The sequence below is a fragment of the Mus caroli genome, chromosome 3 (genome assembly GCF_900094665.2).
Source record: "Mus caroli chromosome 3, CAROLI_EIJ_v1.1, whole genome shotgun sequence".
Taxonomy (NCBI): domain Eukaryota; kingdom Metazoa; phylum Chordata; class Mammalia; order Rodentia; family Muridae; genus Mus; species Mus caroli.
The window spans coordinates 52491344-52506558 of NC_034572.1; the positions used below are offsets into that span (position 1 = coordinate 52491344).

The following is a 15215-nucleotide window of genomic DNA, read 5'->3' on the forward strand; positions in this document are numbered from 1 at the left end:
AGAGAGGAAGGTATTTGCAAGTGGAGGCAGGGGCGTGGCTGACAGGAAGCCCCTCAGCTGTGAAATCAGCAGGCTTTGAGGTACCTGTGGATAATTTGCTTACATTTATAAAAGGGCATGTCATTGCTAGATGACATAAGATGATGTGAACCCATTATTAGTGCAGCATTAAGTATTCATAGTGCCTCTCATGTAACTAGGCCCTTAATGGCAACAGCTACTTAATGTAAGGAAAACAAGTTTTCCGTTTTTAAAAGTATGAGCCAAGGAGGTACCATCAAGTATGCCAGTCAGTTTTCCATTGCTGTGACAGAATACTTAACCGAGGGAAGATTTATTTTGGATCATTATATTGTAGAGGTTTTACCCCATGGTTACTGGGTCTATAGTGGATATGAATAATCATGGAGGGGAGTATGTGGTATGCTGATGGAGGGCAGAAGGAGAAGAGGGGAGGGGGAAGGTAGAGAGACAGGGAGGAAGAAGGGAGAAAGAGGGGGAAGTCCACATTCTAACCACCTAACCGTGGGGTTGACTTTGTCACAGTATTTCAGTGCCATTGGAGTTCAGTGGTCTCTCTCTCTCTCTCTCTCACTCTCTCACTCTTTCTTTCAAATCTTTTTTTATTTATTTAATGTATACTGTCACTGTCTTCAGACACACCAGAAGAGGATATCAGATCCCTTTACAGATGGTTGTGAGTCACCATGTGGTTGCTGGGAATTGAACTCAGGACCTCTGGAAGAGCAGTCAGCGCTCTTAATCGCTGAGCCATCTCTCCAGCCCCCAGTGGTCATTTTCTTTAAGGGAACTCTGGTTCTCTTGGAATTGTTTCACATTCAGCTGAATTTTGAGTGTTTCCCTGCTTGAGTTAAAGTGATTTGAAAGCACTCTGCGAGTAAAACTTGGGAACAAAGCTTTGAGGATTAGGCAGCCCTCTGCTTGCATTAACATGATATATTATTGGTACATTTCTCTTGGTCACTAGGTTGCCCCCAATGATGAAGCTGTGGTGACATTGTTATGTGAATGGGCTGTAAGCTGCAAAAGGTCTGGTAAGCACAGGGCCATGGCTGTGGCGAAACTCTTGGAGAAAAGGCAAGCGGAGATTGAGGCAGAGGTGGGTCTGTTTTTCTTCTTTTATGCATGACATAGTTAAATATGCTGTGGTGAGAAGAGATATCTTCCTCTTTACCTTCATTCCATTAGCTTTCTTTGTCTTGAGAAAGGTGTGGGATATATCATCTTCTTAAGACTCATAGTAGGATCTAAGTAGACATGGATTTAACATTTAGATAAGAACAAAGAAAGCCAATTTTGTGAGACGGAGATTCATAAAACAGCAATAAATGTATGTAAACTTGTATATAGTGTAAACCAATTTTCTGACATTTTGAAGCCACCTCATGAATTAGTAGACTCTAATTTCTAGAGACAGGATTATGAGATCGTAGATATCAATTTGAATTATTATTTTGGGATTATGATTTAGTTCTAGATAGAATCATTAAAGCCTCAAAAACCCATAGCCAATATTTGTCAACGTTAGCTACTGTTGAAGGGGAATTTTCTAAATGAGCCTTCTTTTTTTGCTGTTTTTTGTTTTTTTAAGATTGGGCTTCTTTATGTCGCCCTGGCTGCCCAGGAACTTGCTCTGTAGACCAGGCTGGCCTCAACCTCAGAGTTCTCTACCTACCTCTGCCTCCCTAAAGTGCTGGAGTTAAAGGAGTGTGCCCCCACCCCCATCTTAAAGTGAACTTTCTTAATATAAATGTTAGCCTAGTGGCCACAGGGACAGTGTAATCTGTTGAGGACTGTGGCCTGCCTCACCTTGATGACTTTTGGCCTCCTATTCTGTTCTGCTTCTACTTTCTTCTCCTCTCTCCTCTACAGGACTCCCAGAGTGGGCTTTTAGAAGTGTAAACAGATCGTAGTTCCCCCTTCCTGAGGCAGACAGAGCTCCCTAAGGCCCACAGAATATCCCTTTGTTTGCCTTACCTGCCTGTCCTATAACATCTGGTACCTGTTGTCCTCTGGGCTACATTCTACCCCTAATCTCAGTTGTTTCGTTCCCTCACCACATACAACTTACTTTTATTTTTGGGCCTTGCTCTTGCTCTTCCTTCTGGATGGCAAACTCGGCTCCCGGTTTTCATGCCCAGTGTCTCCCTAGAGACACTTCTGTTTCATTAAGTGTCACTTCTCGTGGAGCATCCTAAGACAACATGTCATCTCCTAGGTGATGGTAAGTCTGTTATCACTTTGGGATCAGTGTCCACTCCTAGCAGCTCTTAGCATACCACTCAGGTTTGCTGGTTTTCCTCATTGCAGGACAAGTGAAAGTACATGATGTGCTTATTGTTTAATGTCTGCCTTCCCTTGTCAGAGAGTGAGCTTGACAGGAGTGACCTTGCCCATCATGGTTAGGGTTCTTTGTCTGGCCTCCTGGGTGGTGGCGTGAATGCATAAATGCCCACCTGGGTCTCGATGAGGCTGCTAGTAACTTCCTGTGGAGTTATGGGGAATGGAAGGGGAAGGACACTATCACAGATACCACCTTCTCTCCTGTTGGCAAAGCGGTGTTCCTCAAAAACAAGACATCACGTTGTTGTGATTGGAACGTGAAGAAACTGTGAAGGTTCGAGCAAATGCCACAGTACATTGTAGACAAGGAGAGCCTTGCAGGGTTGTCTTCTACATTTGAGAAGCAGGCTGTCCTGTGGTAACCATAGTGACCAACTAGACCTCACCAATTAAAGATGTATTTCTCACTAGTTTGTGGCTCTTTCTAGGTTTTTTCTTCATCTTAATACTAGTTTCCTTTTCTCTCTGTATTTCATAATGCATGCACGTACGTGCCTATGCATAGCCTTTTGGAGAGGTTCACATAGAGCTTGCTTTCCAAGCTGAAGTAAACCTATATCTAAAACATGTATTTCTTAGAGAGGGCTAAGATAATACTTTCTGTTATTATTGGAGTCATTAACACCTGACGTTTGCAAACAGGATAGATTGAATAACTGGTATTTTAATATAATATTCTTAGTAAATTCTGTGGTAATTAGAAGTTAAAATAACTTTTCTAGATGTGTCTTATGAACCACAGAGATTCATAGAGGCCCTAGGAAATGCTTTTGGTAGTGTGATGAATAAGCAAAATAATGTTTTTTTTGGAAGAATTGTTTGCTTTTTCAGTTTATACCTCCTAATACACATTCATAAAGACATCTTCCTGATACATTCACACAGCACACTGTAATCAGAGTCACAACCATGTGCCAGACAGTCTAGGAGAACAGGATTAGACACGAACTCAGGCTGTTCCTGGCAGTTTTGCATGGGAGTAAGGAATATTGTATGGTACTGTCTTAAATATTCAGCTGGGTCCTTTGTCAGTGCAGAATGTACTGTACAGTACAGGGCAGAAATGACTGCTCTTTGAAATCAAATGAATTGTTGGGAAGTGTTTTCCTCTACTAGAACTTACATTCATGTGCTTGGTTGGAGTCACCGAAGGAAAGGCCATACAGAGACTGCCCCACCTAGGGATCCATCCCATCTGTAGACACCAAACTCTGATCGACACTACTGCTGATGCCAAGAACTGCTTGCTGCTAGGAGCCTGGTATAGCTGTCCTCTGAGAGTCTATGCTGGCACCTGACTAATACAGATGCAGATACTCACAGCCAACCATCGGACTGAGTCCAGGGACCCCAGTGGAAGAGTTAGGGGTAGAACTGAAGGAGCTGAAGGGGATTGCAACCCATAGGAAGAACAACAATATCAACTAACTAGACCTCCAGAGCTCTCAGAAACTAAACCACCGACCAAAGAGTATACATGGATGGGTCCATGGCTCCAGCTACATATATATCAGAGGATTGTCTTATCTGGCATCAATGGGAGAGGGGAGGCCCTTGCTCCTGTGGAGGCTTGATGCCCCAGCATAGGGGGATGCTGGAGAGGTGAGGCAGGAGTGGGTGAGTGGGTGGATGGAGGTGCACCCTCAGGAGAGGCAAAGGGGAGGGAGAATGACATGGGGGGTTTGCAGAGGAGAGATTGGGAAGGAGGATGGCATTTGAAATGTACATAAATAAAATAACCAATAATAAAAAAACAGAAATTATATTCACTGTGATAAGTGGTCCTCACCTATTGGAAATCCCTGTTGCATATTTTGCCTATGAGGTCAGCTGTTTATAAGAGGTGGCTGATCATCACCTGAGGTAATTGTATGGGCACTCTGCTGACTCGCTGCTCTTGTGTGTTTTTATCCTATAGAGATGTGGGGAATCAGAAGTCCTAGATGAGAAAGAGTCAATTTCTTCAGCATCTCTTGCAGGATCCAGTTTGCCTGTTTTCCAGAATGTTTTGCTGAGGTTTTTAGATACACAGGCCCCAGCGCTGTGTAAGTAAAGAAGGTGTTTTGCTCGCTCCTCTCTCTCCCTCCCCCCATTCTCCCTTTATCATCTAAGCCTTCTCTTCTTTGCATCTTATCTAAAGTTCTTGGAACTGAAGATAAAAGGTTTTACTAAACAAATGTACTATATATTTTTTTCCAGTGGGTAAGTTTGTTATATTTACATCAGTGAAGTATTCAAAAACTTTAAAATATAAAAGTTAAGTATCTTCATTCCCTTATAGTTGGTGCACTAGTTTCTGTTTTTCTGTGTGTCTCACCCAAACGGAGGGATGCATGTCCTGTGATGTTTAAGTGTGCACTGTGATGATAATATTTTGCTTTCAGAGCTGCCTTCTAACCTTCTGATTTCTAACTGTTATACTTAAGGGCGTAGGGGAAGAAACAGCAATACTCTATCAACCTGTAGCGTACAGGGGCTGATGATGGTACGGGCCTGGTTTCACCATTCCCCTTGGGATGTCTTCATCTTCCTAAGCTGATGTCCTCTGACTTTGGTGTTGGGAAGTTGAGAGTCTATAGAATTAAGAACTACCCATTAGGGGTACGGAGAGTGGACATTTTTGAAAAGTTAAAGTGTGAGCAGTGTTAGATTGCTTACCATTGTTGTGAGATATTCAGATGAGAAAATAGAACAGCATCTTGGGGAATATCTAGAACAACACAAAAGTGGCTGGGTGAAGAGTGATGGGGGATGGGGAAGTTTGTGGAAAAGAGGTGAATAAGCACACTGGATATACTTGATTATGACTGTCTGGAGCCCGGCACTGGATCTTTGGGACAAGCAGGGGGAGGCTCTCCTTTAACTAACTGGAGGCCTAGTGATAAGCTTTGGGCAGTGGTTCTCAACCTTCTTCATGCTGCAGCCCTCTAATACAGGTCCTCATGGGTTGAGACCTACAGGTTGAGAGCCACTGGCCTTGGGGACAGCAAGTGTCGGGGAGATTCAAGTGGTTTGAATGTTGAAAACAGGAAGATGAGAAGGCAGAGGAGACTTCCCTGATAGCAGAAAGCCAGGTGCGGGAGGTGGCAGATGAGAATCATCTTGGATCATTGGGAGGTGCACATTTGTTCCAGATTTGCTGCCTCTGCTCATTTCCGTTGTCGTTGGGGGGAGAAATGTCTTCTATCCTTTGCTTCTTCTGGATCACACTTCCTGCCTGAGAGATTCTATCAGTTTCCCTGAGAAGGGGCTGCTTATTGTGAGAGAGGAGACTTACGCGTACAGTGTCGTCAGGGTACTGAGCACACAGGCTTTGGAATGAATTTGTTTGTTTTTTGGTTTTGTTTTGTTTTTTTTTGTTTTTTTTTTTTTTTTGGTTGATGTTTATGAAAGTGACCCTGCCAGGAATTTAGCTTTCTAGATTTTAGCCATGAAGTTTTCTAAACTTGTCCTGAAGGTTTAGAAATAAAGCTTTAGAATGTGGCTGCAATACTGAAAATCATAATGTGAGCTACAAAGATGGCTTATGAATTAAAGGAAAAAGATTCCTGAGCTGACGAACTACTGGCCTTGTGTCTGTTTTTATCTTCCTCCTTGTGTTTACACGGGTTAGCATCAGTTACTTTTCTCATTGCTGGGGTGAGATGCCTGAGAACGGACATTTAAGGCAAGGTTTATTTTCACCTGAGGGCACAGGCCAGCATGGTGGGGACATCATAGCTCCAGGTGCTTTTGAGTGAGGCAGCTGCTGCTCATCCTGCACTCTGGAGGCAGAGGGCGAATACTGAGAACTTAGCCAAATGAATGGTGCTACCCACATTTAGGGTCTTCCCACTCCATCGCAATCTGGAAACTCCCTCACATACATGCACAGAGCGTCTTTTTTTTTTTTTTTTTTTTTTTTTTATGATGGTTCTAAATCTTATCTAGTTTATAGTCAAGACTAGCCACAACAGGATTCCCCACACTGATCCTGCCCACTTCGTATTTAAATTGTTTTGTTATAAAAACTTACTTGAAATAGTGCACATAGACACCTGGGAGAGGCAGCCCTTTCAGTACAAAGACAGCCACAAATAGATTTAGTAATAAAAGAGAAGTTTAGCTGTGCTTTGGCTTGCGTTATGAGGTTGCACGGTGATTTATTTTCTAGGAAACCACTATCATTAAACTTGAAATTGCGTTTAGTATAAGGGGCCCACATATTTCAGTTAAAACTGTGCGATAAAAGCCTGTCCATCAAGGCTATTGAGAAGGCTCTGCAGTTAAGAGCACTCATTGTTTTTCAGAGGACCAGGTTTGGTTCTCAGCACTTGTTTTCAGTGGCTTGGCAGTCACCTGCAGCTCCAGCTCCAGCTCTGGGGCATCCTAAACCCTCTTCTCACCTGTGAGGGCACCCGCATACTCACACACTGAAAAGAAACTTAACCCAGCTGTCAGTGCTTGACACGTTAGTGCTGCAGCAAATGTTTGAGTAAAACTTAAAAAGTAAAGCTTGGCCGGGCGTGGTGGCACACCCCTTTAATCCCAGCACTTGGGAGGCAGAGGCAGGCGGATTTCTGAGTTTGAGGCCAGCCTGGTCTACAAAGCCCAGGACAGCCAGGGCTATACAGAGAAACCCCGTCTCAAACAAACAAACAAACAAATCCCCCTAAAACAACAACAAAAAAGTAAAGCTTACCAGTGTTTTCCTTTGACATATGTATGTATACCTGTATGTAATGAATTCTGTCTGCTCTCATTGTCTCAGTTAGGATTTCTGTTGCTTTAATGAAACACTGTGACCCAAAAGCTAGTTGGGAAGGAAATGGTTTGTCCGTCTTACACTTTCATATTGCTCTTCATTGCCAAAGGAAGTCAGGACAGGAATTTAAGGAGGGCAGAGACCTGGAGGCAGGAGCTGATGTAGAAGCCATGGAGGGGTGCTGCTTGCTGGCTTGCTTCACATGGACCAAGGACACTATTTAAAAAAATACCTTACAGATGTATCTTACGGAGGCATTTTTTTTTAATCGAGGCTCTTTCTTCTTTGATGACTCTAGCTTTGTGTCAAGTTGACATAAAACCAGTCAGAACTGACCCTTTGTCATCATGACACACAAACACATCACTATTAAGCCATAGCTCTTTCTTTCTTATCCCTAAGATCTCCAAAAGTTCCACAGTCTTTGTAAATACAAACACATTAAGATTTTAGCCCCTTTGAAATAGCCTGCCTCTTAAAATTTAAAGTCTCTTAACTGTGGGCTCCAGTAAAAGTTAAAAAAAATACTTTCTTACTTCAAGAAGGAAAAAACATCATGACTCAGTCATAATCAAACCGACTCCACCCAGTCAGTGTCAGGTCTTGATCTTCTGGGTTTCTCCAAAGAGCTTGGGTCACTTCTCCAGCTCTGCCTTCTGTAGTGCACACGGCTTTACTCTAAGCTCCAGCTGGCTCCATACTACTGCTGCTGCTCTTCTTGGTTATCCCATGGTACTGGCATTTCCAAAGTGCCGGGCACTTTCTCCAACAGTCTGTCATAGACTCTCTTCCTGGTGCCAAGACTCCACTTCTTTGCATGACCCCTTCAGTCCTGGGCCTTCAACTGCCACTGAGGCTGCACCTTCACCCATGGCCTCTCCTGGTGTCACAGTGCTAAGCATCAGCGATTCCCTGTGACTCCTCCATGCCTTCAAAACCAGCATGACCTGGGTGAATCTTACATATAACCAAGTCCAACTGCCAACACAAGATACAATTCTTGGCTGCTCCTGGAACACAGCTTTTTATGCCTTCAAGAAACACCTCCCAGATGATTTTACCTCAGTGATGCTGGTCTCTTCTTAACCTTACCTCTAATTTCTTAGTTCCAGCTAATCAGCATCAGTTGTCCCAGTAATGCAGAGGTTTCACTTCAGTGGTGCCAATCTCTTGTTAATTTTGGTTGACTCTTCAGCCCCAGCTGACAAGAATTACAGGATCTTAATTTAAAATAGCAAATAGTCCTGGTAGAGTCTTAAAATTTCCCTCTGAAATTTCACAAGCCAGGCCTCCATCTTCTGCACTGTTTTCAAATTGTTATCTTCCAAACGCCTACAGAACATCCTACTGAGCTCTCAATACTCAATGGCTCTTCTAGTCCAAAGTTCCAAAGTCCTTCCAAAATCCTCCCCTCCCCAAAGGGTCTATCACAGCAATATACCCCCTAGTCCTCATACCAACTTGTCTTAGTTAGGGTCTCTCTCTCTCTCTCTCTCTCTCTCTCTCTCTCTCTCTCTCTCTCTCCCTCCCTCCCTCCCTCCCTCTCTTCCTCCCTCTCCCTCCCTCCCTAAAAGATTTATTTATTTATTATATATAAGTACACTGTAGCTGTACTTAAGACACTCCAGGAGAGGTTGTCAGATCTCATTACAGATGGTTGTGAGTCACCATGTGGTTGCTGGGATTTGAACTCAGGACCTTTGGAAGAGCAGTCAGTGCTCTTAACCATTGAGCCATGTCTCCAGCCCCCCAGTTAGGGTTTCTGTTGCTGTGATAAAAACACCATGAACAAAAAGTAGGTTGGAGAGCAAAAGGTTCATTCAGCATACACACTGCTCTTCATCGACTTCTATTGCTCTTCATCACCAAATGAAGTCAGGCAGGAACTCAAGCAAGGCAGGGATCTGGAAGCAGGAGCTGATGCAGAAGCCATGGAGGGGTAGCACTTACTAACTTGCTTTACATGGCTTGCTCAGCTTGCTTTCTTATAGAACCCAGGATGACCAGCCTAGGAATGGCACCACCTATAATGGGCTGGGGCTTTCCCTGTTGATCACTAATTAAGAAAATGTCTTAGAGTGGGAACTTATGGAGGCATTTTCTCAATGGACACTTCTTTCTGATGACTCTGGCTGGTGTCAGGTTGACACAAAACCAGCCAGTTCACTTTACTGTCTCTCTCTCTCACCCCTGTCATCTTTTGTACTTTTCAAAAAGATATACTGAATTAAAAAATAGAAAAGGTAGTGAAAATGTACTTAGTCCTTGAATAGTTTTCTTTCTTTTACCATTTCTTTCTTTATTTAGGCCATTCAGAGAATTTCTAATTTAATTTGTTTCTCACCTAGCGGACCCCAACAGTGAATGCGAGAAGGTAGAGTTTGTGAACTTGGTGCTGCTCTTCTGCGAGTTTATCCGCCACGATGTCTTCTCCCATGATGCATATATGTGCACCCTCATCTCTCGAGGAGATTTATCAGTTACTGCCTCCACGGGGCTGCGGTCGCCAGCGGGAGAGAATTCAGATGAACACTATTCCAAGGATCATGATATGAAGATGGAGGTATATATAACCCCAGAGTGATAGCCATACCGGATCCGCCAAGTAAACGCCACGGGGGGAGTCAGTTTCAGATGGGCATTTTAGGGATGGAAAGGCAATTGGGTTTTAGATATTTCTCTCTCTACAACATTTATCTCCCCTCCACTCACAAAGGACATGCACAATATGTGTTCTAGAATTTTGTGTGTGGTGTAGTTAAGGAAAGGTTAGAACTGATTGAAGTTTTGTTTTTGTTTTGTTTTTCATGAGATTAAGGTGATATGCTTTTAGTTTTAGATGTGTGTAGCGTGCAATTTTCTTTTAATTCGGTGCTTCACAAGTGCACTTATTTTCACATCAAACTCCTTTGGCTATTGTTTTAAGGGCATATCTCCATATATATCTCCATATACTCATAAAGAGAAAGCCCTTGTTCTTAATAACACACACTTTCTTGGCAATACTTAGCTCCGTTTCTAAAACCGGGTAGAATTGCTCTTTGCAGCGATTTATGCTGTGGCTATGACTGTGATTTTCTGATAGGTGCTGACAGTGTAGACATTCTTCCAGATATTTAAGATTTCAAGATAAAAAGATTTAGGGAACGGTGAAAAACTGGAAAATGCTGAGAGTCTGTTGGGGCTCAAAATACAGGTTTATTTTGGTCGTTTAATATGATTTTACAGATACCCTCAGGACATGTTTAAAGTTATGGCTATATTTGTTCTTTTTAAATCATCACAATTTTCTTTTTTATTCTTAGATCTTTAGGCTTCTTGATTTTTAAAAATTATTATTACTGGAAATAGCCCAGTGAAATAAATCATGGCCAGTTTGTTGTAAATTATGAATCTTTCTGCTCTTCCTTTAAAACACCGTGAAAGTTAAAGCTTCGTTTACTCCAGGGGAAAGAATGTGATTCTTTAAAGCAATACACATCTTCGAGTTTCCTTTAAATTCTTTAAGCAAAATAGACAGGGGTAGCAAAAGATAGGATGTTGAAAACATCCGTGTTTCAGATTCCATGTCTGGAACTACGGCGTTCACAACATGGCTTTCTTTCTCTGGTGATTCCTAGGAGCACAGTGTTATGGCGCGCATGGGCCTTGGCTCAGGAACCACTCACATCTTTGATGATGTAGACAAGAGTGACTTTAAAAGTGACTTTGGTTCTGAGTTTCCAGTAGGTTCGACCTTTGATTCTCCTTCCCAGTTAACTCTTCCCACCCCTGCCTGTCTCCCTCTCTTCCCTGCTTGCCTCCTGTATTGGAATGACTCACACTTGTGCTGTCCCTGTCACCGTGACCTGTGGTTGTCACGTTATCCTCACTGTGGGGTTGTATTGCCTCCTCTGTAAAGTGTTACCCTCCCGTCCTAGCCGACTGGCTGTGACACTTTTATTTTGGGATCCAGCTGTCTAAGGAGTGTGGGAATGTCGTTCCACTGTGACAGTCTATGCATTGAGTTCCTAAAGAATAGCCTTATGGATAATTTATTTTCCTACTGTCTGAAAGTATAATGGGTTTTTTTCATGACTTTTGCTGTTGATCAAAGCATTGTTTGTACATCTTAAAGCATTTGTCTATGGCTTAATCTTACTGAGTATTGCTAGCGTGTATTTTTGGAGGAAATGTAATCCTTTGAGGATAACATTTTTAAATTCACTTACATGGCCAGTTCTCTGGTTGGCTTTGACCTTCCTCCCATGTGGTTTTCATTTTCCCATTTTCTCAAGGGGTGGGGGGGATGCTGGCAGATTTTTCTTTTTTATTATTTCATTTCGTGGACGTTCATAACATTTCTGCCTGTCTATTTCATCAGCTCTTTTGTGAGCCTTTTGTTTGAAGCTCTTGTATACGAGGCACTGTGGCTTGATGTTGCTTCCTTTATTTATGATGTTCAACATTTGTTTTACATGACATAGATTTTTTCTCCCATGCCTGGAGAATCCTGTGAGAACATCAACTCTTCCTTGAGCAGAAGACTGTCAGTCAATGGTGAGAAACTGCTAAAGAGAGAAAAACCAAGAGAATTAATTTTCCCATCAAATTACGACCTCCTCCGACACCTGCAGTATGCAACCCACTTTCCTATACCTCTGGTAAGACACGTTTCCGTCAGTGTGTACCATGATGATTTTATAAGGCCATCAGTGATTGGCTGTCAGATTATCCACTTGCTGTGCTTATTATAAGCTCATTAGTGAATGGCTGTCTGATTATCCTTGCACTCCTCTGTTTACACATAATGACAAGTGAGAACTACGTTTGCTGCTTTTGAAGGCTGTAATCAGGATTGTATAGGCAGTATACAGCTACAGTGTGAAAAGTTTCGGTGTGATATTAGTGACTAATAGATTTAATAGAGTTCCTTATCTTAATATCCTTGCGTCAAAAGGATTTGAGTCACTCAGTAATGTCTAAATGTTTTCTCTACTTTAATTTGAAAGTCATTTGCTGATTAGGTTTTACTTGCCCTGTTTTGACTGCCGGTACTTTTGACATTTAACACATGAATAAGAGTTTGGGGGCATAGGGCAGGTGGGATGGTTGTTTATAAATCACAAGTTCTTCTGACAGTGAAAGAAGCAGTTGGGTGAAAACCCCAGTGCCCACGAAAAGGGGAGCTTTCGACATCTGGGGTCCCCTCCATTCTCAAAGGAGTATTGGAGAGAAGGGTCATTGTCACAGGTGGATTGGATGATGACAGAGGGTGGGGTTGGGATGGGATGGACTTGGGCATGGTGGGCTAAGACCTGGGATAGCACAGGAAGCAAGCCTGGCAGGGAACTTAGTGCTGAAGGCTTTCGTAGTGAAGTGTTTATCCCAAAGAGAAATGATAATCTTTTACATATTAGTCATGGACATTGGGCTAAAAGCTGGGACATTTTTAATTCCCAGGTAAACTGTTTCCTGCATGCTATATTTTGGATACCATTAGAAGTTTTGGTCAGTGAGCTGAGTATTTTATTAGAGCTAAATATAGTTGTTATTTTGGAACATCCTCCAAAATGACTCAAACTCATGAAGTCCATGTTTTTTTTTTTTTTTGTCTTATACCAATTACAGACTCCTTTTTGTTTGTGTCCATGAACTAGGCCAAAGCTTTAGAAAATTCGTTCTTGTTCATCTCAGAGTAATTTTTTATGGTTCTCTGTGTCACCAGTGTTCAATACAACAGAATAATCTGGCAGTTCATTTGTGTTCGCAGAGAGGTTGAACTTACGTATCACAGATGTTTCTGACACATGCATGGGTTTGTTTTAAAATATGAAATGTAAAATAAAGGAACTTTAAAGCCCAGGGTTTATTCATGACTAATTCTACAATATTAGCTTCTTAGTTGTAATAAACATACCGTGGCATAATCATGTGAGACATTTTTAATAGTAGGGAGATGGGTCCAGGAAATCTGTACAATCTTTGTAGCTTTGTTATATACCAGAAAGCTCTCTGGAGAGCACAAAGCTTACCAAGCAAATATAAAGAGACCAAAGGGGAGGTAGAGCCTGAACAGTGAGTGCTGGAAGTTTTTGAGAGTTGCATGTGCTGGTCTGTGTAAGCAGTGTGCGCAGTCTGTCGTCTCTGTGTTTCTGGGATAAGAACAACATCAACAGGTACCAACAATCAGCTTTTCTGTTGATTTGATCACGTGACTGTGTGCACCTCCTTAGAGGAAAGAGCTTGATGATGTCCCTTGACAGTTGTTGTAGGATCTAATTTTTATTTCTATTCATTTTTGTGTGTGCTGATGTAAGGTATCTATTTGTGTGTGTGCACATGCAGATGTGTGCACCTGTGCACATACATAGTCACAGGAGCCAGGGGAGTATGTCCGGTTCTACCACTTTTTGTCTTCACTTTTGACACAGGTTCTCTACTGTAGCTAGAAGGCTGGTGTTGAGTAAGTTCCAGTGAACTTATCTTGGCTCCCTACAGTGCTGGGCACACAGGAGTGAGTGACAATTCCTAGCTTTTTATATGGATTTGGTATTGAAACTTGGGTTCTCATGATTGCCCAGAAAACCTGCTTACCCTCTAAGCCAGCTTTGGATCCAGTTTTAATTAGTTTTTGTCCTAATTTGCTGTGGCAGACACCATCATCAAAAGCATTGGGGAATCAAGGGTTTGTTTCACCTTATAGATTACAGCCCATAATGAAAGAGAAAGTCTTGCAGGAATTCATGCCAGGAACTGAAGCAGAGGCCTTAGCTGATTTGCATAGCCAGCTTTCATATACTCTCTAGGACTACCTGCCCAGGGGGGAGGTACTGCTCATGGTAGGTTTGCCCCTTCCTCAGTAATCACTCATTAAAAGAATGCTCATAGACTTGCCTATAGGCCAATCTGATGGGAACATTTTTCTCAATTGCTCGTCTTCTAAAATGAACCCAGCTTGTATCAAGTGTCCAAAAAACCTGAACAAGCATAGCTTTCCACTACTGATTTGTTTAGGGCCCCTTTCCTATTAGGCATAATTGATGATAAATGAAAAGGAAAAATAAAGGCTAATTAAACATTGACCTTACATTGAGAGTATTTTTCTCTTCTTATTAGGAGAAATCTGGCTGCCTGTTTTGCATAAGAAGAAGCAAATATAAGAATATGGCTAAAAATGTTCTGGTCTTTTGTTAGCCTCTATATTGCCTTTGTAACTAGAGACCAAGGAGGAGAGGATGAAGGGGTACTTAAGCAAAAATAATAATAGCCATGCATAAACTGTGTTGTGCCTGTTTTGATCTGCTCATCAGAAAATACCTTATTTAGGCCACCAACAAGCACAGGTTTTATTGTGCCTGTATCCTACCAACCTGTAACCTGGTGAGAATTTGTCCTCTCAGACTTGTCAATCTCATTGGCATTCCTGTTACTTTCTCTAGAAACTACTGTTAAAAGTTGCTTTTTAAAAAGGCGACAATTGGTCTTCTTTCAGTTATTTACTTCAGACTAAAAATATATTTGTGAACTTACACACAGGGCTTTGAAACACATTCTTCAAGTACAAAAACAACATATTCTTGGTGTCCAGGGGCACATTCATATTCTCTCTCTCCCTCATTCCTCTCTCCTTCTCTACCTCCCTCCTCCTGCACCCCTCGTGTGTGTGTGTGTGTGTGTGTGTGTGTGTGTGTGTGTGTATAACGTCTGGCTTGTATTCCTTTTATCTCAGCTGGTGTTACAGGCATTTGCTCCCACATTCATTGCAGGATCACTGTGTCTCATCACCACAGCTATTTCAATGGACTATTTACTAAAAGATTTATTTAATGTGTGTGCATGTGAGTTCCTGCCTGTATATATGTGTACCACGTGCATGCCTGGTGCCATCGGAGGTGAGACAAGGGTGTGGGAACCCAATTGGATCCTTTCTGTAAGTGGAGTTGAAAGCAGTTGGGAGCCTCCTGATGTGGGGGTGCTAGGGACCAAACCTGGGTCCTCTGCAAGAGTAGCAAGTGCTCTTAACCATTGAGCTATCTCTCTGGCCCATTTCTAACTGTTTTGTGTGGGTATTTGTAATACTGAAAATACACACAGAAGAGCTGGGTTTTGTAGCATATGTCTATAA

At 42.2% G+C, this 15215-nt stretch overlaps 1 protein-coding gene across 1 annotated transcript in view; it reads left to right on the forward strand.

Annotated features, from left to right (window-relative positions):
- The window catches only part of Med12l (mediator complex subunit 12L), a 313727-nt gene that overhangs the window by 75690 nt on the left and 222822 nt on the right, over positions 1-15215 (forward strand). Inside the window, exons 13-17 of the mRNA XM_029474961.1 lie at positions 989-1120; positions 4283-4409; positions 9457-9671; positions 10729-10833; positions 11575-11751. Coding sequence (XP_029330821.1) covers positions 989-1120; positions 4283-4409; positions 9457-9671; positions 10729-10833; positions 11575-11751 — 756 coding nt within the window. The remainder of the gene's footprint in view (positions 1-988; positions 1121-4282; positions 4410-9456; positions 9672-10728; positions 10834-11574; positions 11752-15215) is intronic.